Source organism: Crotalus tigris, unplaced genomic scaffold, assembly GCF_016545835.1.
Source record: "Crotalus tigris isolate CLP2741 ecotype Arizona unplaced genomic scaffold, ASM1654583v1 scf7180000017551.9496454, whole genome shotgun sequence".
In the NCBI taxonomy this organism is placed as follows: domain Eukaryota; kingdom Metazoa; phylum Chordata; class Lepidosauria; order Squamata; family Viperidae; genus Crotalus; species Crotalus tigris.
Window position 1 is genome coordinate 2,762,072 of NW_024096469.1, and position 24,398 is coordinate 2,786,469.

Here is a 24,398-nt window from a genome sequence, read left to right on the forward strand (position 1 = left end):
TTTTGAATACTGTTTCAACTATATTTAACTGTAAACTATTCAAAGTCATATAGACAGTGAGGTGTTTAGACTGTCTTTGGCATTATTTCCCATCTGTCAAGTCTTCCTTAGGGATCTGGGATAGGCAGATATTGTTGTTTAAGGGTGTTAAAGATATTAACACAGGATATTTTCCAAGTAAAGTTACCTTTTGCAATTGATTGATGATGGTTTTGCCAATACTGATGCTCTTCAAATGGTGTTCCACATATTTTGGGACTGCACCCAAAGTGCCTATTGCTATTGGTCCTATCTTTGCTTTCCTTTGCCACAGTCATTATACTTCTGTTTGTAAGTCTTTGTATTTTGTGATTTTTTTTCTAGTCTTTTCTCTTCTGTTCTGCTATCTCCAGATACTGCAACATCCACTATCCAGATTTTTTATTTTTTTTGTCTTCCTTATCGACAGTGGTTAATGTGGATGTTCTGGAGCTGGTGTTTATGTATTTGAATTCCAAAGTCCCAATGCACTTTAGCTACTTCATTTTCTACTATTTTGTCTATTTTGTGGTCACAAGTTCTTGCTTGGTGGCAAATGGTATTTCTTACAGGTATTCCAGTACAATTTCCTGTACTGCAGTGTCCATTATCTAGACTTTTTGTCTTTCTTATCAACAATGGTAAAGTCTGGGATGTTGTGTTGTAGGTGCATCTATTTTGGTAGCAATATATTCATACCTAAAGTTAAGCAGATTATAGTTGATTAGGTTTTGGCTTGCCATGATACCTGATTTGACGTATTATGACCTGTTAGACCAAACATTGTTTTAAAAAAGTCTGGCTTAGTATTCTGCTATGCTCTATGCACTCTGCTCAGCACTGAGAAGGTCATGTTGTATCTACTTACTATACAGCTATTACAGATATGAAACTTCTCAAAAAACAAGACCTGACAGCTCTAATTCAGCACCATATCTAATTCTTTGCAATGCACACACACATACATACAGATAAACACAGCTGTTTGCATTTCTAGATTCTCCCTGGGGGCATAGTCAGAGAATTCATCAGAAGAGACCTCATTAGGTTAAAGTCAGATGCTAAAGTGCTATTATGCAAAGAAATAATTTTGTAAATTACATAAACACTGGACCAGGTAAGTTGATAAATAATATTTCAAATTTAATTTCATTGAAGGGGGAGCATGAATATAATTTTTTTAAAAAAACCAAATGCAGCCTAAATAAGAAATAACTTATTTAGATACTAAATAAGGTAAAATAATGAATTAATTTGCATTGTCTGGCTTTTTCTACAGTAGTCACACCAGATTAAAAATGCCTTGAAATGTTCACTGTTGACAGAAAGAGGTTTTCAAGTAAAGATGACTCATTTTACATACCCCAAAAAACCCTGGGTTGTTCTTTTTGTGTTATGACTAATTTATAATTTATTTAATCTTACGTATAATTCCATTTTCTGTTCCCAACAGTGCTCAGAACAGCTATCATATACATTATCAATAAGACCAAATCTGAACATACAGTGCATTCAGAAAGTATTCAGACCCCCTTCACTTTTGTCAATTTTGTTATGCTGCAGCCTAATTCTAGTTGTTTAAATTCATTTTTTTCTCAGTAAACTACATGCAGTACCCCATAATGACAAAGTGAAAACAGAATTTTAGAAATGTCTGTAAATTTATTAAAAAGAAAAAAGTGAAATATCACATTGTCTTTCTTCCAGAGGTAGATACAAAGTGTGGCAAAATATCCTATGGGTAATTGCTCAGAAAATATGAATAACCAAATTTCAAAATGGTTTCCAGGAAAGTTGAATGCAACAATGTATCTGTTAATATGTTAAATATTTTTATTGATTCCATCACAAACCTATCTCAATAGTATTATTTAAAAAAAACCAGTTAGCCTTCCCTTCATGATAAAATATTGTAAAAGTTCATATAGTAAGTAAAAGCTATGTTCTTGGTGGGAAAGCTAATAAAATAAATTAAATGAAAATGTAATATCCTACAACTTAACAGATGTAAAGCTAAAATAATTTGTCTAAGCTGTTTAGTCCTGAGTTGTTTTTAAAAGAAAACTTACAATAAATCATATATTAAAAATAATTTATATTAAGCTGAAAATAAAAATGTCTCAGCATTCTTAGTTCTGGAACTATTATGAATTAATGACACTTTTTGAAAATTGCATTATCTCAGCGTCTATGTACTTCTTTACACTGAAATCACAACTAAATCTAATTATTGATTTTCATTAACTGCTGCAGTTTCACTCACAAAGTGTGCTCTTATTTCATTATTGCAGCTGGCAATTGGAGAAAGTCATAACAACATATTGTGATGGATAACCATGACCCTAAAGCAATTATAGGACCTAGTTTACTTATTGAAACAATACTCAATCTCTCCAGCAAAAAAGGCACAGGCATACTATGCTGAAATAAAAATTCCTAAAATAACTTTAATGTATGTATTTCCATATGCTATTGTATGCCATGCAAAGTCACTTTTTTGTGAGCTAGACAGAATATATGAATACGAATGTGCCTCAGATTTAGAATCCATGCCAAACCATAATTAAAAAAAAATTATAATTTATCTAATTATTTCAGAGCATTGTTTACTTAATTTGGTTTCCTGGAGAATAGTGCTTGATCCAGGCACCTAGCAATAGATAGACTGTACCTATTGTATCCAAATATCATTGTGGAAAAGTGATTGTGTAATAGTTTTGTTTGGTAATCTCCACCTGTCAGTTTTCTTCTTTCTTCTTTATTACCTAGGTTACTGGACTTAAACACTAGAAACTGGTAGTGAAATATTTGAAGGATGTTAAATTAAGATCCAGGAAGGAAGAAGCCCCTTTTTGCTAAATTCTTGTCTAAATACACATGGATTTGATGATGGCTTGGATAGGATTTCCATTTGTTCAGTCAGATGTACAGAGAAAGAGGCCCAATAGGCACTCAGTTCCAAGTGGAACTTTGCTCTTCCTGCCTCCCCTGCTATAGAGGACGGGGGTTATTGTTAAATGTCACATTTTTTTTAACTTACAATAATAAAGCAGAAAGGATGTTTCTAGGCCATTCTGATGAAGAGGTACTGCTCAAACATTAAAAAAAAAAGAAGGGGAAAAGTACCCATAAAATAAAAAGACATTGGCTTTTGGCACATCTACATCTTCCATAATAAACAGGGGGGTCTCCAAGGTGGTTATTGCTCAGTGAATTCCTTATGCAACATACAGTAACTGAAGGTGCTGCCTTCTCAACTTAAGGTTGTTAATCTTACACTTTGATAACCTACTTATCTAATTTGCTAGAGCTTTTTCTCCCATCCCAGCTGTTTCAAGAAGTTTTAATTGAGAGCTGGGTGATGAGGAAGCAGTATAATTGGATGCTCAAGTCACGCAGCAGCCCAGATCTCACTCTAGTTAAATCAAAGTTCTTTTTTTGTTGTTGTTGTTTGTTTTGTTTTGAGGGAATAACGTTTGGAGAAAATGTAGCTAAAATAACTGTAATACTTTTAAATGTTGCTACCAACTGTGATAATATACCTGAATGCATGAAACAGCATGCTGTAAAAATCTATTGTCAAATGAATTTAAGCACCCGAAAGATTGAGATTGGCAGTGACTCTAAATTACTAAAGCAGAAGTGTTTTTTTCCTTTTTTCCTACAGAAAATAAACAAACAATGAAAGGTAAAGATAATCTTGAGCTGAACTTCAGTTTTGAAGACTATATCGGCACAGCCATGCAGTTAACAAAGCAATGGTGCATACATACCCTCATTGTATTTACTTTGGGATGGATTCAGTGGTGGGATTCAAATATGTGAACAACCAGCTCTTTGTGTGGATGCCACTTCTGGAAGTCCATTCTGGGCCTGGGCAACAAAAAAATAGCTACCAAAATGATGTGAACCCACTGAATTCCACCACTGGATGGATTGTAATGTGCAAAGGTCAGAATAGGAATGTGAATTAGCAGAAAAAAGAAACCTAAGGCATGAAATAAGGCAAAAGAAAAGAGGAAGCAGAGCTAAAATAATGTAGCCAGCACCATTCACTATAACTCTCCATACCTTTCTATTGCCAATGTTGCTTTAACCATACCATAAACTATTTCAAGACACCTGCAGCATGGAAGTCTCCTTTATGAGTTTTTTTTCCTCCCCAATTCCTCAGCCTATCCTACATTCTCAGATGCTCTTCCATGAAGTGGTAACTAGATGCAATCCTGCTTAGCTTTTGAGCGTAGACAGGATTTTAGAGCAGTAACCCTATTGAAGTATACTGTAAGCAATTTGTCCGTTTTTCCAGGAATCTAGGTATACATTGCAACATTAGTGTTAACTTTCATTGTAGAATGATGCATAATGATGTTCTGCAGAACAGATTGCTTTGTTTAAGAGTTTAATTTTCAGGCTTTGATCCCTATATAATAGATAATCCTTACAATGAGTAATTGTGGATTCACCTTGTTTTCCTTGCTTTAATTAAACAAATTATTGGAGTGGTATATTGCTTCATCCCAGACATGATAAAACACATTTTTTATCATTTCATACATTTAATGCTACTATGTAAAATGTGATGAAAGGGTTTAAATATTTGTTGGGAAGTATTCAGCCTGGCAGGGAGGAGAGATGAAGTGCTGGACAAATCTAGAGTCACTGCATAACCATAAAAAGGTCAGAACTAACCCTCCCTGAATTCCTTGGAGCCTTATCCAATAGTTCACAGAGAAGAGCTGCCAGACTGGAGAGATTCCTATATTATAACAGGACCTAATAAAGCAGTTAGCTTGAAGTCTGCACATATGAGTCTGGTTGTTCACACTTGATAATATTTAAGGCAAAGCAAATAGTTAAAATCAAATGACAACTGCAGAGAGAGAAAGAGAGAGAATGTAATCATTCAAAAACTATTGGTTAGAAAAAGAGCATTTATTGATTTTTAAAAGCATTAAAAATTATCCTAGGGAAACATGGTTCCCTTTTTCCAATTCAAAATATTTGTATTTGATGCTGCCAATTTTGATAGGTTATAACCATTCAGTCAGCAAAAGAGAAGATGACTGTTTTTAAAAAATATATTAAAACATGCACTCATAGACCAAAACCCAGGAAAATAAGGGGCTATGATACCCCCACACAGACACCAAATTTAACAATGGGCTGCCACCAATCCTTCTCCAGCACATCTGTTTGTAATTCTAAGATCTCTAGCAGAAATTTTCCTATGTTAAGCATCTAATTCTCCAGCTTGATGAGTGGAGAATCCACCAATGGGTTAACTTTTTCTTCTGCTCACAGACTAGTTGTCCAATTTTGCTCCACCTCTCCTCCTGGGACCTCCCTGCCCCAGTCTCGACTAGTCTTGAGCCCGATTAGACTGAATTCTTGACACCCTGAAGTGATTCTTCTTTGAGGTTGTATATTTCTGTTATTTTGATCAATCCAAGAGGGGGTGGGGAACTGCAAAGAACATTTGTTTGAGCCCTTTCTGCTGGCAGATTGTAGCTCAACCAAGATACTGGCCTGAGCCCAGCCGATCGCCGGAAAAACAAGGAACCGGACGCCATTTTCCGGTCACCAAGTGTGACCCTGAACAAAGGGAGAGACAATCTCCTCCCCCCCCCCAACCCAATCCTCTCACAGGGCTAGCCAGGATAGCCAAAACAAATTCGGAATTCATTAGCACAGCTGATCAGCGGACAATTTAAACCTCCCGCAGATCATACGGAAGCCAGAGAGCTGCGTGGGAACAATAGGACACATGCGAAGCTGGTGAGCTGCAGAAGAATATCACAGCTCTCGAAGGCTCTTACCCTAAATCAGCTAAACACCTCCAAGACTTCTGCTATTTCCATTGCCTTAAGCTGGGGATTAGCTGGTCGGCAGAAGGCTTTTAGACTCCGCAGATCCCTCCCGGAGTTTCCCTGCAGCTCACACAGACCGTATTCCACAGAATACAAGTGCAGTTGTTTTTTCTTGGGTAGCCTCCAGGAAATCCAGCTGAGGGAGGCATGAGAAAGATTGAGATTGACCAATAACAACCTCAACTCCACCCAAGCTCAGCCCTTCTTCCTAGCCACATAGGAATAATAATAATAATAATAATAATAATAATAATAATAATAATAATAATAATAATAATAATAATAGGTGGGCATGGAATGCTACAAGTACATCAGATGGTTGAAGAAGAAAAAATGGCTTTGGAAGAATATCTGAAGAACAATGATGAAGATGCACTGAAATTAGTATATTAGGAAGGCTTACTGACTACTGGAGAGACCAAACTGGCCTACAAGAAAGACCAAATAAAGAAGAGAATAGAGGCATGGGAAGACAAAGCACTACATGGCCAATACATTAAAACAAATAGCTGGGAAGGCAGATATTAACAAGACCTCGCAATGGCTAAGAGCAGGAAAATTGAAGAAAGAGACCGAGGGACTAATTCTTGCTACACAAGACCAAGCCTTAAGGACAAATGCATATAAAGTCAAAATTGAGAAGACAGCAACAGACAGTAAGTGCCGCCTATGCAAAGAAGCTGAAGAAACAATGGACCACCTGGTAAGCTGTTGCAAGAAGATTGCACAGACTGACTACAAGCAGCGGCATGACAAAGTAGCAACAATGGTGCATTGGAAGATCTGCAAAAAATATCATTTGCCTGTAAGCAAAAACTGGTGGGATCATAAAATAGAGAAAGTCATAGAAAATGATAAAATTAAACTGCTCTGGGACTTCAGAATTCAAACAGACAAGCACCTGCAACATAACACCCCAGACTTAACAATTGTCGATAAGAAAGACAAAAAAGTCTGGATAGTGGACGTGGCAGTGCCTGGAGACAGCAGAATAGAAGAGAAAGAACTGGAGAAGATAACAAAATACAAAGACCTACAAATAGAAATAGAAAGACTGTGGCAAAAGCAAGCAAGGGTAGTACCAATAGTAATAGGCACCTTGGGTGCAATCCCAAAACAACTGGAGCACCACTTGAACACCATTGGCATTGACAAATTGGCTATTAGTCAATTGCAAAAGGTGGCCTTACTAGGAACTGCTTCCATCCTGCGATGATATCTGTAATACCATCAAACATCCACATCTGCCTATCCCAGGTCCTGGGTAAGGACTCGATAGATAGACAAAATGCCAAATCCAGTCTGAACATCTAGCTGACTATGCAATGATCAATAATAATAATAATAAATAAAATAAGATAATAATATTAATAATAATAGTAATAATTGAACACAAGACATAGATCAGCTCACATTTACCGTGAACCAGACCGGAATTGTAAATCATTCCAGTTAAGAATGGCAGATACCAGCACAGTTCAAACAGCGCAGGATCCTGCCACCACCAGCCCCCCTGCTCATAAAAGACAGAGATCATCCAAGCAGGAGGTGGCTGGGAAGATCAAGGCCAAGGCAATATCGGCCAAAAGGCCTTCCAAAGCAGTGGATAGGGGGGCTAAGCGATGTCACCAGGCTATAGAGAGACAATTCTCCCGAGCCGAAAGGAGGCAAACCTCCACTAAAGATGAACTAGAGCCACCCAATTACAGGGAGGAGGAAATTTTTGGCACAAGGAAGGCCAGCCAGGAACCTCAGGTAAGACCAGGGGCGTTGGTCTTACCTGAACGCCTTTTCTCAGCATGACGATGGAGAATCCACTCCCACCCTTGAGGCCAGTCAGGTCCTGTGAGGGGAGAGGATGGAGTCAACGCAAGAAAACATAGCCAACTAGCTTTCGCCTTGTCGAGACTGGGGCAGGGAGGTCCCAGGAGTAGAGGTGGAGCAAAATTGGATGACTAGTCTGCGGATAGAAGACAAAGTTAACCCATTGGTGGATTCTCCATCATCATGCTGAGAAAAAGCGTTCAGGTAAGACCAACACCCCTTCTGTTAAGTGAAAATGCCAAGGACTGGATGTGAACTTCCACTGTGTGTTTTATCATTGAACTAGAGTCTCTTCCAGAGAATTTATGCCCAGTTTAAGTGGGTGGTGTATGATGTCATATTTTTGAGGGCTTTCTCATCTGCAACATTAATTTTATTCAAGTATGTGCAAACTAATCTCTATTAATTTGTGGATATTATCCAAGTTGATACAGAATGTTGAAGAACTGAATATCAGTACATCTCTAGGTAGAACTCACTTAATATTAACTGCTTCAAATCAGTTATCCAAAAATGTCCCAGTGCTCTGAATAACTAGAATTTTAATGTGGACAAAAGCAAAATTTTACATTTAGGCAGGAAAAAGGAAAGGTATAAGTACAGATTTTGTAATTGACTGGACTTCTGCACAATAAACTGTATGTTTCTGTAGTTTTATATTCTGTAATAACAAAACCAAAGCTGCAGAAGCAACCCTCTCCCTGAAATAAAATATTCAGGTGGTAAACTCTTTCAGTGATAGTTTTATCTTGATAAATTGAAAAAAAAACTGCATACAGTATCTGGTTTTCAGCTGAAGACTACAAACCATCATTTGTTGCCTATAATTTTCTCTCCTTGTTTTGGAAACAGATGAGAGATTTAACTAAATGATCCAAATCTTAGAAAAAGTAAAAAACATTAAAGGTTATCTCATTGAAGGTTATGATTAGGGAATGCATTATCAAACCCAAATCAACCAGTTACAGTAGTTAAGAATACAGCTTAAAATGTTGACCCCCAAAGGAACTTGTTGCTATAATGAAACTATGTCTGAGGGCAGGGGTCTTTAAACATGGCCCTTTTATGACTTGTAGACTTCAACTTCCAGCATACCTGGCTGAGGAATTCTAAGAGTTAAAGTCCACAAGTCATAAAAGGGCCAAGTTTGAAGACCCCTGTCTTAGGGTCTCCAAGAACATGACCAACAACATCCAGATTTTTTTCACAGAGAAGCCAAAAACTTTCTCCAACGTTCAGTTCTTTTATTAGGAAATTAGCATTCAGTATTTTACAGTTAGGAATCTGTGAAAAGACCTATATATGTTTTCAGCTGTAGACAGAGAGCGGTTCCAACTGACTAAAGCAGCCTGAGATTGCACTAATGCTGCAAGTGAATGTTTCAACTCTACATAGATTTGCACTTGATGGTGATTCGCTGTTGCTTAACTGCAGTATGCTGAAGAAGCCACAGTTTGTTGAGTTCATAAAAGATGCTAACCCAAAAGGAAACAAACCAAATTATGAATTACTGTAGTCTATGATGTGTGAACTAGACCAATGAGGAGGCAACTGTATGAAGAAATTGAGCAATTCAGAAAACCAAGTTATAGAATTATGACCATTTCTTACTGTATGATTATCACTAATTTAATGGATTTGTGTATTATTGCTAGGGAGGTAAGTACTTACAATTATTAGCCCTTTTTCATTCTGAATAACTGGGATTACAGATTGCTTATCATTTTTAAAATGTACTGCAGTAGATATTTTGCTACTGCATAATAAGATCAACCTGTGTTTTCTTAGACAAGCAGGTGGTATAACAGATGATATTTCCATATGGGCTTTTTGCATCAAATCAGTTCTGCCTTCTGTATTGTCAACCCATTGACAACATTTATTTATTGCTGGCTCAATTGGTTGCATTTGGAATTGAAAAATCAGTGAACATTTCATCCGCAGCACTGCAGGTTTGAGGAACTTATTGATAGTCTACTTAGCCACTGATGCTGCATCAGCCGGCTTCCCAATTTTCTGACTTCAGAGGATGTTATGGGTTCTTAAAATGAAAAGATGACTGGATGACTTAACAAAGTTTCCTTCACAGCAACAGCTTAGAGGGGTTTTTTCTTGTCTATCTTTTCTTTTCTTTTTTTTATATGACTAAGCAAACTCACATAACTTTTTATTCCACATTAAAAAACATCCAGATTTAATGTGGGCTAAATTGACTGCTTGCAGATTCTAGCAATTGTCTTTTGTGGGCAGATGTTAGCAATTCATTTTCTTCCTTGGGCTTGTCGTTTAGAATGCTTCAATGGATGATAAGGGGAAGATACAAAGTGCAACTAAGCTTAGAGTTCCTGTAAAGGGTATTGTTCTGTTTCAAGCAGAGGGGGCTGTTATTGCTTGATGTTGTTGTTGTTAATTGCAAAGTCGTGTCCGACCCATCGCGACCCCATGGACAATGTTCCTCCAGGTCTTCCTGTCCTCTACCATCTTCTGGAGTCCATTTAAGTTCAAGCCTACTGCTTCAGTGACTCCATCCAGCCACCTCATTCTCTGTTGTCCCCTTCTTCTATTGCCCTCAATCTTTTCCAGCATTAGGCCCTTCTCCAGTGAGTCCTTCCTTCTCATTAGGTGGCCAAGTATTTGAGTTTCAACCTCAGGATCTGGCCTTCTAAAGAGCAGTCAGGATTGATCTCTTCTAGGATTGACCAGTTTGAACACCTTGCAGTCCAAGGGACTCGCAGGAGTCTTCTCCAGCACCATAGTTCAAAGGCCTCAATTCTTTGTCGCTCAGCCTTTCTTATGGTCCAACTTTCACATCCATACATTGCAACTGGGAAAACTATGGCCTTGACTATACACACTTTTATTGGCAGGGTGATGTCTCTGCTTTTTAGTATGCTGTCTAGATTTGCCATAGCTTTCCTCCCCAGGAGCAAGCGTCTTTTAATTTCTTGGCTGCAGTCCCCATTTGAGGTGATCTTGGAGCCCAGGAAAATAAAATCTGTCTCTACCTCCATTTCTTCCCCATCTATTTGCCAGGAATTGAGAGGGCCGGATTGCCATGATTTTGGTTTCTTTAATGTTGAGTTTCAAGCCAACTTTTCCCTCTCCTTCTTCACCCACATCAAGAGGCTCTTTAGTTCCTCTTCCCTTTCTGCCATTAGAGTGGTATCATCTGCATATCTTAGGTTGTTGATATTTCTCCCAGCAATCTTAATTCCAACTTTTGATTCATCTAGCCCTGCCTTTCTCATGATGTGCTCTGCATATAAGTTAAATAGGCAGGGTGACAGTATACAGCCTTGCCGGACTCCTTTCCCAATTTTGAACCAATCGGTGGTTCCATATCCAGTTCTCACTGTTGCTTCTTGACCCACATATAGGTTTCTCAAGAGACAAATAAGATGGTCTGGTATTCCCATCTCTTTAAGAACTTGCCACAATTTGTTGTGATCCACACAATCAAAGGCTTTAGCATAGTCAATGAAGCAGAAATAGCTGTTTTTCTGGAACTCCCTAGCTTTTTCCAGGATCCAGCATATGTTGGCAATTTGATCTCTAGTTCCTCTGCCTCTTCAAAATCCTGCCTGTACTTCTGGTAGTTCTCGATCCACATACTGCTGGAGTCTAGCTTGTAGGATTTTAAGCATAACTTTACTAGCATGTGAAATGAGTGCAATGTTGCAATAGTTTGAACATTCTTCGGCATTGCCTTTCTTTGGAATTGGAATGTAAACTGATCTTTTCCAATCCTGTGGCCTCTGTTGAGTTTTCCAAATTTGCTGGCAAATTGAGTGTAGCACTTTTACTACATCATCTTTTAAGATTTTGAATAGCTCAGCTGGAATACTGTCACCTCCACTAGCTTTGTTGTCGCTCAGATTTCCTAAGGCCCATTTTACTTTGCATTCGATAAACTCCACGGAAAGGGTTTTATGCAGATTACTTTAATTCACCAGGCATTCTCTAAACATTAACTCACAGTTACTGGAGAGATTCTTCTGAAGTACATTTCATAATCTGACCCCAACATGTAGGTGAAAAGAGGTAGTATCTTCCATGTTAAAAGGAGCAAACCGCTCCCATGGCTGGAATTCATTAAAACCCCGGTGGCCTGCCCATAGCCAGAAATCCCCGGTAGCCAATCAGAAGTCCCTCCCAGTGGCCAATCCGAAACACAGATATGACCAGGTAACTTAAACTACGTTACTCAAAAGGCTATCCTTAAAGGGACAGTTCTTAATTCCTAAAATAGCTATTTACTCTGACCACCACATCTATAGAAAAACTTGTTAGTATGCTTGTCCTTCACCATCCCAGATGACAAAATGCTCTTGCGTATAATAGAGGTATCATGACTTGGTAGTTTTTCAGGTTTACTTTACTCTTTTTAAGGCTTTTACTCTTTTTAAAGCTTTTGCAACGGAACTAGACAGCCACATAGAATATGTTTTGGAAACAGGAAGAGGGAGTGCTAGCCATTTCTTTCTTTTTCTTTTTTTATGAAATATTGGTAAGAGAAAATTTGTTGTATCAATAGCTACAGTAGCTCAGGACTGGGTACTGACTGATTACTTTTCTACCCTCATCTATGGATCCACTGATTACTTAATTATGACCTTTGCCATCCCGGGGACAGAGAAGGGAAAATGGCTTCAAAATTATTCTGAAGGACTGAAAAGTATAAGAATTTAAATGATGCTTCTGTGGAAGTAAACTTAGTAATCCACACATCGGTAGTATTCAGTATTGCTTTTGTGAGTCTATCACAATTACATGACAGACACAGACTGCATTCCCTCTGTTCTTAGATCTTAACTGATTAGCCTGAAGGTGATAAAATGCAGGAGGTCAATGGGCTGCTTATTTCCTGAATGTTCCAAGAAAGGAAATTGGAGATACCTAAATAAATGCACTAATAATAACTACTGTGATGTCTGTTTATGCACATAGCTAGAAGGTATGTAGGTAGCATCACTCAGAAAGTAAAGAAAAAGTGAATATAAAGGAAACTAAGAAGTCCCATCGAAAGAAATTATGCAAAGTAGTTGGGGCCTCCTTTCTGTCCATCAAGACAACAATTCTCTAAAAACTGAATAGATTTGATGTAAAGAAAACAAGCTAGCCAAAGGAAAAGGAAAAGAAAAAAATGTAACAGTTTGAGAATGGGCCATATCAAAGGGCAGGAAAGAAATCTGAAAAGAAATCCTTCAACTGATCCCTACAGGAGAGGCAGTAGCAGAGCTGCTTAGAAGGTTGCAGATTGTTCCAATTTAAGCTCACTTCCCTCTTTCCTTCCAGTTATTTGACCCAGAGCGGAATGTGCTGCCTGCATACAAACACAGAGTCACAACATGGGGGAAGAACAGAAACATCCATCCATACAAACTGTTCCTTCATTACCCAGAAGAAAATATAGATGCCTCCTACAGCCTCAGTTTATAAACCTTGGGGTTAGGAAGAATTCCAGAACGTTTGTATCTGCCTTGTATAATTTTCATGAATGCCTCACCTCACGCCTGCATAAATTTCAAAGAAAAGTGTGATATCACATTAAGAAGTATCTTTGCTTTACATTTATTTGTCAGTGCTCAATTTTAAATTAACCACATATTGAAGACATTCTTGGAAGTCTTCTGAAATTGCCCAACCTGAAGGACATGTGATGCTATGAAAGTGCCCCTTTCAAATGTTAAGGAGACAAATGATCAAGACCTTCAGCAATGAATTGGCCAGTGTGCTAAGGGAGAAGGTCACTGCAATCAAGTGTATAAGTGGCCTTTGACTTGATAGATCTCATATTGCTAAATGTAAATTGGGCAATTTGGAATGTTTGCAATCAGGAGCTTCTTCAGAGAATTCGGCTTTAGGCAGAATTCTTCTTCTGTTCCATAGAACCTAGGGATTCACAAGAACCTGGTGGGTTCTATGAAAAATAACAGAGGGAGTAAAACCACCAAATACAGCCACAAGAATTTTGCCTTTTGATCAAGAGTTCTGGACATTTTTTTTAAAGTAACAGATTCTGCAACTGGAAGAAGCTTAAAAACCCCTATTCTAAGGAACACTTTATTATGGAACCAGTGTGTTTGATTCCAAAGACTGCATGCAATCAGTGATAGCAGGCTGAAAAGCATTAGCAAAGATGGACAGAAAGGATGATCATTCTTTATCAAAGGTCTGCATTCTGACCAGTGTTATCAAGTTGGTTGACTGTATAAAACTTGGATGATAACCAGTTTTTAATTGGAACAATTTGTCTAGGATTCTGAAGATCTCTGATTATGTTTGTTTCATAATTATAGATGACCTTTTAAGTTGCTACAAAGTTTCAATGTGTTGTTCCCTTGCAAATTGTTCTGGGTCATTTGTACTCTTTAAGAATTGTAATGGGATTGTCGTCACCATCTTAGAATACAAAGCATCTTATTTCTGCTTTAAGGCAAGCCACAAAGGTACTTGGCAGAACAATTAGTTACACAAGAATGCCTCAAGGAACTATGAAAAAATAAAGGCTGTGATTATGTTAGTATGTATATAGAGTCCCCCCAACATCTGTCTAAAATGATTTTTTGTTAAAAAGAAGTTGAATATGAAATCCTTTTCTTTTAAATGCTAAATTGGGTGGAAGACATAATTTTCCATAGTGTAGTTTCTGATTTTGAATATCTCATTTATATTCACACAATTTTTTCTATGCAAAACTTCAAAAGCATAGTATCTACAGGGAGGAATGAAAGATGGATGGCAACACCAACACACAACTGTCTCAGCTTATGCAGTTGAATCAAACACTGGAAAGGCAGTGCATAAGATCAGTTTTTGCACACAAGTGATCTTTAGACATTCATTATGGTTTGATATAGATGCCAAAATTCCAAAGGAGGCTTTCTTCAATAATTCTATAAATGAAGAGCTCCTTTCAAGCTGTTTCATAAAGCAACATGCCCCTTCTAAAAGCAAAGTGAAATAGTCTTATTTTTTGCTTTGCTTGGTTGGGGACTTCTCCGACCAATATCTGGAAGTCTTAACGGGCAGTGATTCATGGACTTACTTGTTAATAAACTGGGTTTATTTCAATAGATATTAATTAAAAATCCAAAAATTACAAAGACTAAGATGCAGAAAGAAGTTTCAAATGACTTTCCTTTTTCTCCATTTTGTGCAATATGATTTTGTGCAGTATTATAGACTAAGAGCCTCTTAATTTTTAGCAGGAAAAAAATGGTTAACTCCTGTGCTTCATTACAGGTAGTCCTTGACTTACTTCCATTCATTCACTGACTGTTCAGATTTATAGTGGTGCTGAAAAAAATCAACAAGCCCAGCTCATGATTATGATGTCACAGCAAAGTACATCATGTGATCACTATTTGTGATCTTCCCTGCTAGCTACCCACAAAGATAATTCATGGGGAATCTGGCAGGAATATAGCAAGTTGCTCTTCCAAGCCACATTGTCCTGGAGTTTCCATCACTAAGTGAGGCTATCATGTGATATTGCAATTTGTGCTCACAACAGTTAGCAATGCAATCGCCATCCCAATTGCCATCGTAATCCTAGGGTCTATGTATATTGTAGTGGAACATTCTGGTTCGAGGTTTTTGCTTCTGACCTTACCCATCCAATCCTTAAGAAGTGTTTGTCATGTACACAAAATATGACATGAAGGTGAATCCAAAATACTTCTCACCAACCCTGGTGTTTAGCCACTGGGAGAGACATGACACTCCCCAACATTTTTTTGAGACTCCTGAGCTAGCCTGCTTTGCATTCTACACTTGCCTGATGCAGCCTGAAATGTTTGTCAGTAGCCTGTCAAATCACAACCAGCTTCCAAGCAAGCTGCAATGAATCTGGACTGCTTTTTGCTTCGCCCTCCAGTCTTTTGAATGAAGACAAATTTTGCTTGTTACTTACTGTTCTTAGAGTCCTTTCCCTAGGGGAATCTGAAACAAAATGTTCTAGCAAAACTAGGGATGCAATTTACTGAGATATTTACATAAGTAAAAATAAAAATGATAAAATTGAGATATGGAAGGATTAGGTGATATGAATCTGAACAGCATAAAATTCTTCTTCTTGCTTGTAGCTCAGAATTGTTATAGTCCCTTGCTTAACAGAATCGATATGCTAAAATCTAGCTAAAATTCCTACTTAGTAGCTTCCTGGGGTAGTATGTCCACTTTTTTAATCTAATGGTGTCCCTTGACTTTGAAAGTAGCTGGAAGTATCTTGCTTGCTCCTTCCTTGTCTGCAAATGAAGGTCTTTTACACTCACTTAACCTTTTATCCTACCATAAGCAATCCTTAGAACTGATGGAGCAAATTCTGAGTATTAAGCTGCTTGTACCACAGCTGGCTACTTCTAGACTGGCTCTGAGATGACATTTATTCTTGGGATCATTGCACTCACCATTTAGCAGGAAGTTCTGAGGTGGGCAGTATCTGGAATTCATGTTTCTTCCTTATATATGCGGTCAATAGCATTAGCTTTAGAGATTGGATTTGCTAGGGGGTTGAAGAAAACAATTTGTTCAAAAAGTCCTTAAAACAGGATTTCCCAGGGTTCCCTTTCACAAATGTCCAGCAAATAGTGTACAGGAAAAGCAAAAATGAGGCCATATCCTGCCTGCTAACCAAAAGTTATCACTGGTTGGGAAAAACTGGGATGACAAGCTAGAATATTGTGATAATTAGTTATTTTCCAATAAAGTCACAATGAAAATGTTTCATAAGACAGGTGTTTATTTTATTTAATTATTTATCAAATTTCTACATCATTCAGCTAACCTAAATTACTCTGGATGGTTTACAAACACTGAATGCTCTGAATTAACATCTATATTTATACATATATGTGAATTTAAAGGATAAAGAATAGTATGGACTTTCATACCTAAGATATGCAGATGATACCACACTAATGGCAGAAAGTGAAGAGGAACTAAAGAGCCTCTTGATGCGGGTGAAGGAGAGTGCAAAAGTTGGCTTGAAACTCAACATTAAGAAAACCAAAATCATGGCATCCGGCCCTCTCAATTCCTGGCAAATAGATGGGGAAGAAATGGAGGTAGTGACAGATTTTATTTTCTGGGCTCCAAGATCACCTCAGATGGGGACTGCAGCCAAGAAATTAAAAGACGCTTGCTCCTGGGGAGGAAAGCTATGGCAAATCTAGACAGCATACTAAAAGCAGAGACATCACCCTGCCAACAAAAGTGCGTATAGTCCAGGCCATGGTTTTCCCAGTTGCAATGTATGGCTGTGAAAGTTGGACCATAAGAAAGGCTGAGTGCCAAAGAATTGAGACCTTTGAACTATGGTGCTGGAGAAGACTCCTGCGAGTCCCTTGGACTGCAAGGTGTTCAAACTGGTCAATCCTAGAAGAGATCAATCCTGACTGCTCTTTAGAAGGCCAGATCCTGAGGTTGAAACTCAAATACTTGGCCACCTAATGAGAAGGAAGGACTCACTGGAGAAGGGCCTAATGCTGGAAAAGATTGAGGGCAATAGAAGAAGGGGACGACAGAGAATGAGATGGCTAGATGGAGTCACTGAAGCAGTAGGTGTGAACTTAAATGGACTCCAGAAGATGGTAGAGGACAGGAAGACCTGGAGGAACATTGTCCATGGGGTCGCGATGGGTTGGACATGACTTTACAATTAACAACAACAACAATGGACTTTCATACAGTTTCAGCAATTTGAAGGAAGTGGATGGAATTCTTTGGGGAAAAAATGTCTCAAAAGTAAATATATTTATTTGTTAGATTTATATCTTGCTCTTTGTGGCATATATAAAAGATCCTCCTCCAGTTTTTATCCACAACAACCATCCTGTGAGGTTAAGTGGGTGGTAGATTGAGTAATGAGTCCAAACTCACTCAGAAACCTTTGGTGCCTGAGAGTCAATTGGACTGAGATGGACAGGAATAGAAATTGACTGACTGACTGACTGACTGACTGACTGATTGACTGACTGAATAGGCTTTAACATGAATCTGTGCATTCGTAGTCCCATGCCTTAACCACTACATTGTTGCCTTCTTTGAGAACTCAGTTGTCAAAATGGCTAGGACATAATAATAATAAATAATAATAAATAATAATGATTGCCTATCCCAGATCCCTGGGAAGGACTTGACAGATGGACAAAAATGCTGAATCCAGCCTAAACATCTGTCTGTCTGTGCAACCAACCATAATAATAAATTTGGAAAGAAATGAACAACACAAAATGTGCATCCTATGGAAACTAATTAATGTTGATAGATGAGAGCTTTATCTTTTGTTTGTCATATGTTCAAACATATTGTGAAAACTATTCCTTTTATTTGTCATATGTTTTCTGTTTCTGTCAAATGAATTAACCCATCTATCAAAAGCATCCAGTTCAGGAAGCAGACAACACTAGTTATGTAGAGAAGATTTTATTTTATTTTCCCTCTTGCACAGTGCTAGTTCAATTCTTCTTAGAAAATCAAAAGTCCCATCAGGACAAGGAAGCTATTATTAAGCAAAAAGCATATTGAGTTGTCAAGGTTCCGACTAATGAATGCCAACAAATCAGAACTTTGAGGCTTGAAAATTCCTCAAAGAACATGTTTATTGGATACATAATATTGGCACGATCTAAAGTGAAACCAAATTCTCATCTGGATTCAATGTAACTAAATGTAATACTTCCCTCCCTGCTACCATGTCATCGATCATGCTACCCAATGAGAGCAATTGGCAGGCTCCTTGACACTCCTTGTCTCTGTCTTCCAGCACTTGTGAGGATGATTTTGGTTCCCATGTCGCTCAATGTTATGACTAGCAATACCTCCATTTTCATCCCTTCCCCAAGCCTGTGTGGCAACTGTGAATGACAAAGATGGCTTCAGTCAAGTTTGTTTCAAAAGTTGACAGTCGGACTCCTCTAGAGAGAAAGAAGTTCCTGGAAAATAATAAGCACAGATACATTTGGGGGGGTTGCTAATTTTCTGTTCTATCACCTGGAGACTCGCTAGACTTTTGGGGATGTTTATTGTGAAATTTCTATACTAGTCTATCTGCCTTTACATCTTTACCCTTCACCTAAGTAGCTTCTGACAATGCAAAGGAGAGGATGAATTGTTGGTAAAAGACCCCTACCATGTCATTGATCATGCTACCCAATAAGGCCAATTGGCAGGCTCCTTGACACTCCTTCTCTTCATCTTCCAGCACCTGTGAAGATGACCTTGGTTCCCACAGGATCGCTCAATGTTATATCTAGTAATACCTCCATTTTCATCTTCCCCTCCCTCCCAACTGGTGTGGCAACTGTGAATGACAAAGATGGCTTCAGCCAGGTTCATTTCAAAAGTTGACAGTATCTTCTTGTTTGAAACATGCGCTAATGTGGCAAATGTACTTTAGAATATTATTTGACACTTTTTCCCCTTTTTAATATGCATATAGATCTGTAGATACAAATATAAATGAAAAGCATATAATTATCTCTTCAAACCCTGACTGGCCTATTTCTCTGTGGTTTTGGGGATGGAATAAGAGAAAGGTAAGGTCACCCTGGGTATAAAGAGGAAAGCCATATTTCCTCTTAACAAGCTCTCTGGGGATTATGCTTTGTTATTATGTTCGTTCCCAGAGATGGTAGAACAGCCAATCTACTATTTGAATGGGAGCAAAATTTGTCTCTTTTGCATTTTAATGAAAGGAAAGCAATTCAGTTACCTCAGTTCAGTGAAACGCAATATTATCTCTCCCTATTCTTACATTTTAACTGCTTCCCCAACAATTCCTAGTATGTTTCCTCTCCTAACCTCAGTTAAACTTTTTTTCTGTTAAAATTAAAAAGGGATGTTTGGTTCAGTGAGCATGAGAGTAAGTTTGTGTAGTGGTTAAAGCATCAGGCTAAAAATTTGAAGATTGTGAGTTCTAGTCTTGCCTTAGGCTCGAAGACAGCTGGATGACCTTGGGTTTACTACTCTTGCTCAGCCTCAGAAGAAGTCAATGGGCAAACCACTTCTGAAATCTTGCCAAGAAGAAATGCAGTTGTTAGGAGCCAAGACTGACTTGAAGAAGAAAAAAGTATAATATAGGACAGACATGTCAAACTCGTGACATCACATGACATCATGCAATATATCGGGCCGGTTTTGCCATTGCCAGCAATGGGGTGGGCGCAGCTTCCAGATGATGCATCCAGCCCATGGGCTGGCAGTTTGATACCCCTGATATAGGCAAATCACTCATATTCAATGGAAGGATCATTATCAATTCAAGTTGTAAGTTTATTCCCATAGTGTATGGATAATAAAATCAAAAGCCATCTTGATATCAATGACTTATTACCCTTGTTGCTTTCAAGTACCTTATTCTGATTTCATGTTAACTCTTGGTCTATGATCATACAGCAAATAAATAAATAAATAAATAAATCTACTAATAATTTATTTATTTATAGGAAATACTGTGGCATTGTTTATTATTTATTACTGCATAACATAGGGATGAAGCTTATGCTATGTATCTGCTATTATAACTAGTTAAAATTAATATTTCCCCCTTGAGTTAAATCTAATAACATAGCTTTATATTCTGTTCCAGCTTCTGTTTGCATGGCAAATGGGTTTAGATTTTGGCACTTATACCTTCTAAATTTTTTGACATTGTTTGGGAGAAAAGTGAAGTGAAGAAGAGAATGATTAATAGTTTAATAGACTGAAGAAGCTAATGTTTGAATTAAGTGTCTTCAAGTTGGCTCAGATCTAGATGTTCTTTTTCTTATTAGTGATATGTGAACTGAAATATAATATACTGTATCTCACAACCTCAAAGCAATTTTCTTAAATTCTATTGGAATAGTAGTGCACTGTACAAGTTAATTGGAAGCAATTTTTTTTAACCAGTCTGAACAACTCAAACAAGAAAAAGGAATTATTCTTCTCTCTCGTGGCTGTTCATTGGAGAGAAAATAAAAGGAAGCATATACATCTTCATTTGCAGATTATTTACACATTGGTGAATAATGGTATCTTCAGAGCCAGCTCAATCAATATTCAAACTTAATGCTGAATATTGATGGTCTTTTTTTTACAGGCATACTAATCTTCCCAGCACCAAAAACAAAATTCTGCCAAGTTTTATTGATTTCCAGGGAAGGTTTGCAACTTTTGTTCTTACTATTTTTATGGCCAGTTTATTTTTTTCTCCTACTTATGTAAATTCTGTGTTGGAAATTGTTTGGATCAAATCTAGCTGTTCTGGATACACCATACTGTTTTACAAGCCTCTTGAGAACTAAATGGGAAAAATATAGCTCAATGCCATATGTATACACAATCTCCCCCTCTTCTTACATTTGTAAGTATATGCATTGCCGAGGAGCTTATTCTGGAGATCTACATGATGCTTCTTCAGTCTTAAGCAAGCTGGCTTTCCAGAATGCTTCTATGAATTCTCTTCACAACTAAAATGTCACTCATTTATTGCACTGCAACAAATGAAGCAGTTCTTAAATGGGATAAAATGTAAGTTCCTGAATGTGAGAGCTGCTACACTGAAGCTATAGGAAATGTAGCACATTACAGAAAGAAATTGCATTTACCCTTGGAATAAATGGTATAAAGAATACCTTGTTCTTGTATACAGATATGGCAATACTATAGTGATACTACTAATTGCCTAACAATAATCAATGTATAATATGATAACACACACTTAATATTTAAGTGTACAACTACACTTAAGTAGTCAAATTAGTTAAAATTGGAAATGTTTTTACAAATGAAAGGCATTTTCATGAAAATTCCATGACAACACACTGCACACTCTCTTATGTAAGGTTGTCCCCCTCAGTGTTAGTTTGACATAATTTTGTGCCTCTATAGTCATATATCTGAATAAAAGATGCCAATAGAAGAGACTATATGAAGCTCAGAAAGGACTCCACAAATAGAAGGTGATTTAACATAGACTTGGAGGGTGAGGGGAACATGTTTTCAAATCGGTGATTTTCACTTAGTCACCATGTCCCAGAATACAGTTAGGTGTATCTTTAGAGCAAAATTTGAAAACATAGCATACATAAAGACTCTGAAATGAATTCTGTTGAAACCGTTATCAGAGAACTGGTTGTTCTCCAGCATGATTGGATGGAGAATCCACAAATGGGTTGTCTTAATCTTCCTGCTCCAATCAGACTAAGTCTAAAGTAAAAGTCACGCCTCTGCTGTGTCCCTATACCCAGTTTTCGACTTAGTCTCTTGCTCCTTAGACACATTTTTCATAGCTTAAACTCCAGAAGCAGCATCCACACAGAGAACTGGTTGTTCACATATTTGAATCCTACCACTGAATGAAACCCTAATTGTGGGCTTAGATGAAAATGCTTGGAAAAAAGACAGGACCGATTGATCCCACATTATACTAATTCTGGGAAGCTTTCTACACAACTGATAGATCTACTCTGTTCCAGTTGTCAGCTGCAGTTTCAGAGATACTAAATGTAATGCTAGAAGCAAGGCTTTAAACATGTACCCAATGTTTGAATCCAGTTCTTCTGGAATAGGAGAAACTGATTCTCCTGAGATCCCTCAAGTCAGTTCTCCCCAGCTCCTTTGCAAGTAACATTAAACAAAGCCTGATAGTGATTTCCACTTCAGCCCTCTCCTCCTCCAAAAAGAGGAGACTCTAAGGGGTATTTTTCTTCATCCTACCCTTTGCATTTTTTTTAAAATCAAACTAATCATGAACAAACAGAACAGCTTTACTATAAAACAGCTTTGCTATAAAAATAGCAACCATATAGTTATATAGATAATACCACATGAGCAAATATTAACCCTTAACTAGTTAGTAAGCTACTTAGGTTTACTAAGATAGACTAGACTAGACTAGACTAGACTAGACTAGACTAGACTAGACTAGACTAGACTAGACTAGAATAGAATAGAACAGAATAGAATAGAATAGAACCTTGGAGGTCTTCTAGTCCAGCTCAAGTTATTTAATTTGTTGGGATTCTTTCAGACAGTGTTTATTAAGAACCAACTAGTTTACCTTCTTAAAGGTGAAATACAGTACATATTTAAAGAAATCAATTGTATCCTTGCCTCTTTCAAAATGTACAGGTCAATATCTAGCAGTTTATGCACACTCTCCACTTGGTCCTGGTAGGCTCTTTGCCTCTGCTGATCCCAGTTTGCTTCTCCATTGCTCCAGTGCTTCAAGCCTTGATTCTCCCACCCCACCAATTTAATTGATGAATTCCTTACAGGTAAAACTGCTGGCTTTTTTCTTCCCCACTGGATGAACATTGAGGACCACTCCTGTCTCCATGATTCCTTTCTCTGTTAGAGAGTAGAACCCAACTGGGCTGATTTGTACGAAAAAAAATGTCTCAGGTCTGCCTCTGTTTACCTTTTGGGTACTTATAAGTAGTCTGTCTTTTATCCTTACCCCTCCCCCTTTTTCTTTCCATTCTATTGTATCTGATTCTTGAACACTCCCTGGACAAATCCCTATAGCTTTCTTGGCGAGGTTTTTTTTCCAGAAATGGTTTACCATTTTCTCCTTCCTAGAACTGAAAAAAGTGACTGTCCCAAGATCACCTTTGTGCCTAAAATAAGACTAGGATTTATAGTTTCCTGGTTTCTAACCTGATATCTGCACTAGTACGTTGTTGTTGTTGTTGTTGTTGTTGTTGTTGTTGTTCTTCTTCTTCTTCTTCTTCTTCTTCTTCTTCTTCTTCTTCTTCTTCTTCTTCTTCTTCTTCTTCTTCTTCTTCTTCTTCTTCTTCTTCTTCTTCTTCTTCTTCTTCTTCTTCTTCTTCTTCTTCTTCTTCTTCTTCTTCTTCCTTCCTTCTTCCTCCTCCTCCTCCTCTTCCTCCTCCTCCTCCCTCCTCCTCCTCCTCCTCCTCTTCCTTCTCTTCCTCCTCTTCTTCATCTTCCAATGCTCCAGGCTGCACTTCTCATTTCTATGTCTCTCCTATCTATCTTGCATGCAGCATTAGAGATTTTTACAACTTTTTTAATACTTCTGAAAATTTTTTAATGCTTTTTTTGCTCCTTGGGACAGTATTTTTCTTAGCTGGAAATCCCCAATTCCAAAATCCTTAGATATTCCAACATGTCTAATATGAGCAATTTATTTATCTCTCCCTTAATCACCACCAATTAGTTCTTTTTTGAGGATCTTTTTCTCTTATTCTAATTTTTATAGACTCAGATCTTTCACATCCAGTTATTATCTATCTCTGTCTCATCTCTCTATCATGCCTGTCCATCCACCAGAAGAACTCATTACTTCTCTTACCAAACTCCTACCATGTTTCATCAAACTTTTATTCCATCACAACCTTCCTAGTAGCATACAGCTTCTGACAGCTCCCATTTCTGAATAAATAATTTTATCTAAAATATACTGTATTTGTTCAGTTTGTTAACAGAGGCTGATACAATAAACAAGAGAAAAGCATGTTGATTTTCCCACCTACCCCAATTCCCTTTAAAGTATATTTATCCAGTTGAATGAACTGAAAAATTAAACAAATCTGAGCCCATCCTTTTCTTTTCTCATTTTTTTAAAATCTTTCCACCAGAAAGCAATAGAATTCTTTTTAGGACAGCTGGTGTATACGTGCATGCTGACATGCTATGTGGGCATGTGCCAATAGTATAAGCTGGTTCACATCTCTGTAG

The 24,398-nt window shown here is 37.7% G+C and overlaps 1 protein-coding gene across 4 annotated transcripts in view; it reads left to right on the forward strand.

Annotated features, from left to right (window-relative positions):
• Nucleotides 1-24,398, forward strand: part of GABRG2 (gamma-aminobutyric acid type A receptor subunit gamma2) — a 96,604-nt gene that overhangs the window by 49,172 nt on the left and 23,034 nt on the right. The window contains exon 7 of one of the 4 annotated variants that reach the window (XM_039343728.1): nucleotides 13,008-13,553. The exons of the other annotated variants lie outside the window; for them this stretch is intronic. Coding sequence (XP_039199662.1) covers nucleotides 13,008-13,015 — 8 coding nt within the window. The 3' untranslated portion in view covers nucleotides 13,016-13,553. Of the gene's footprint in view, nucleotides 1-13,007; nucleotides 13,554-24,398 lie in introns of those variants that run through there. 4 annotated transcript variants of the gene reach the window in all.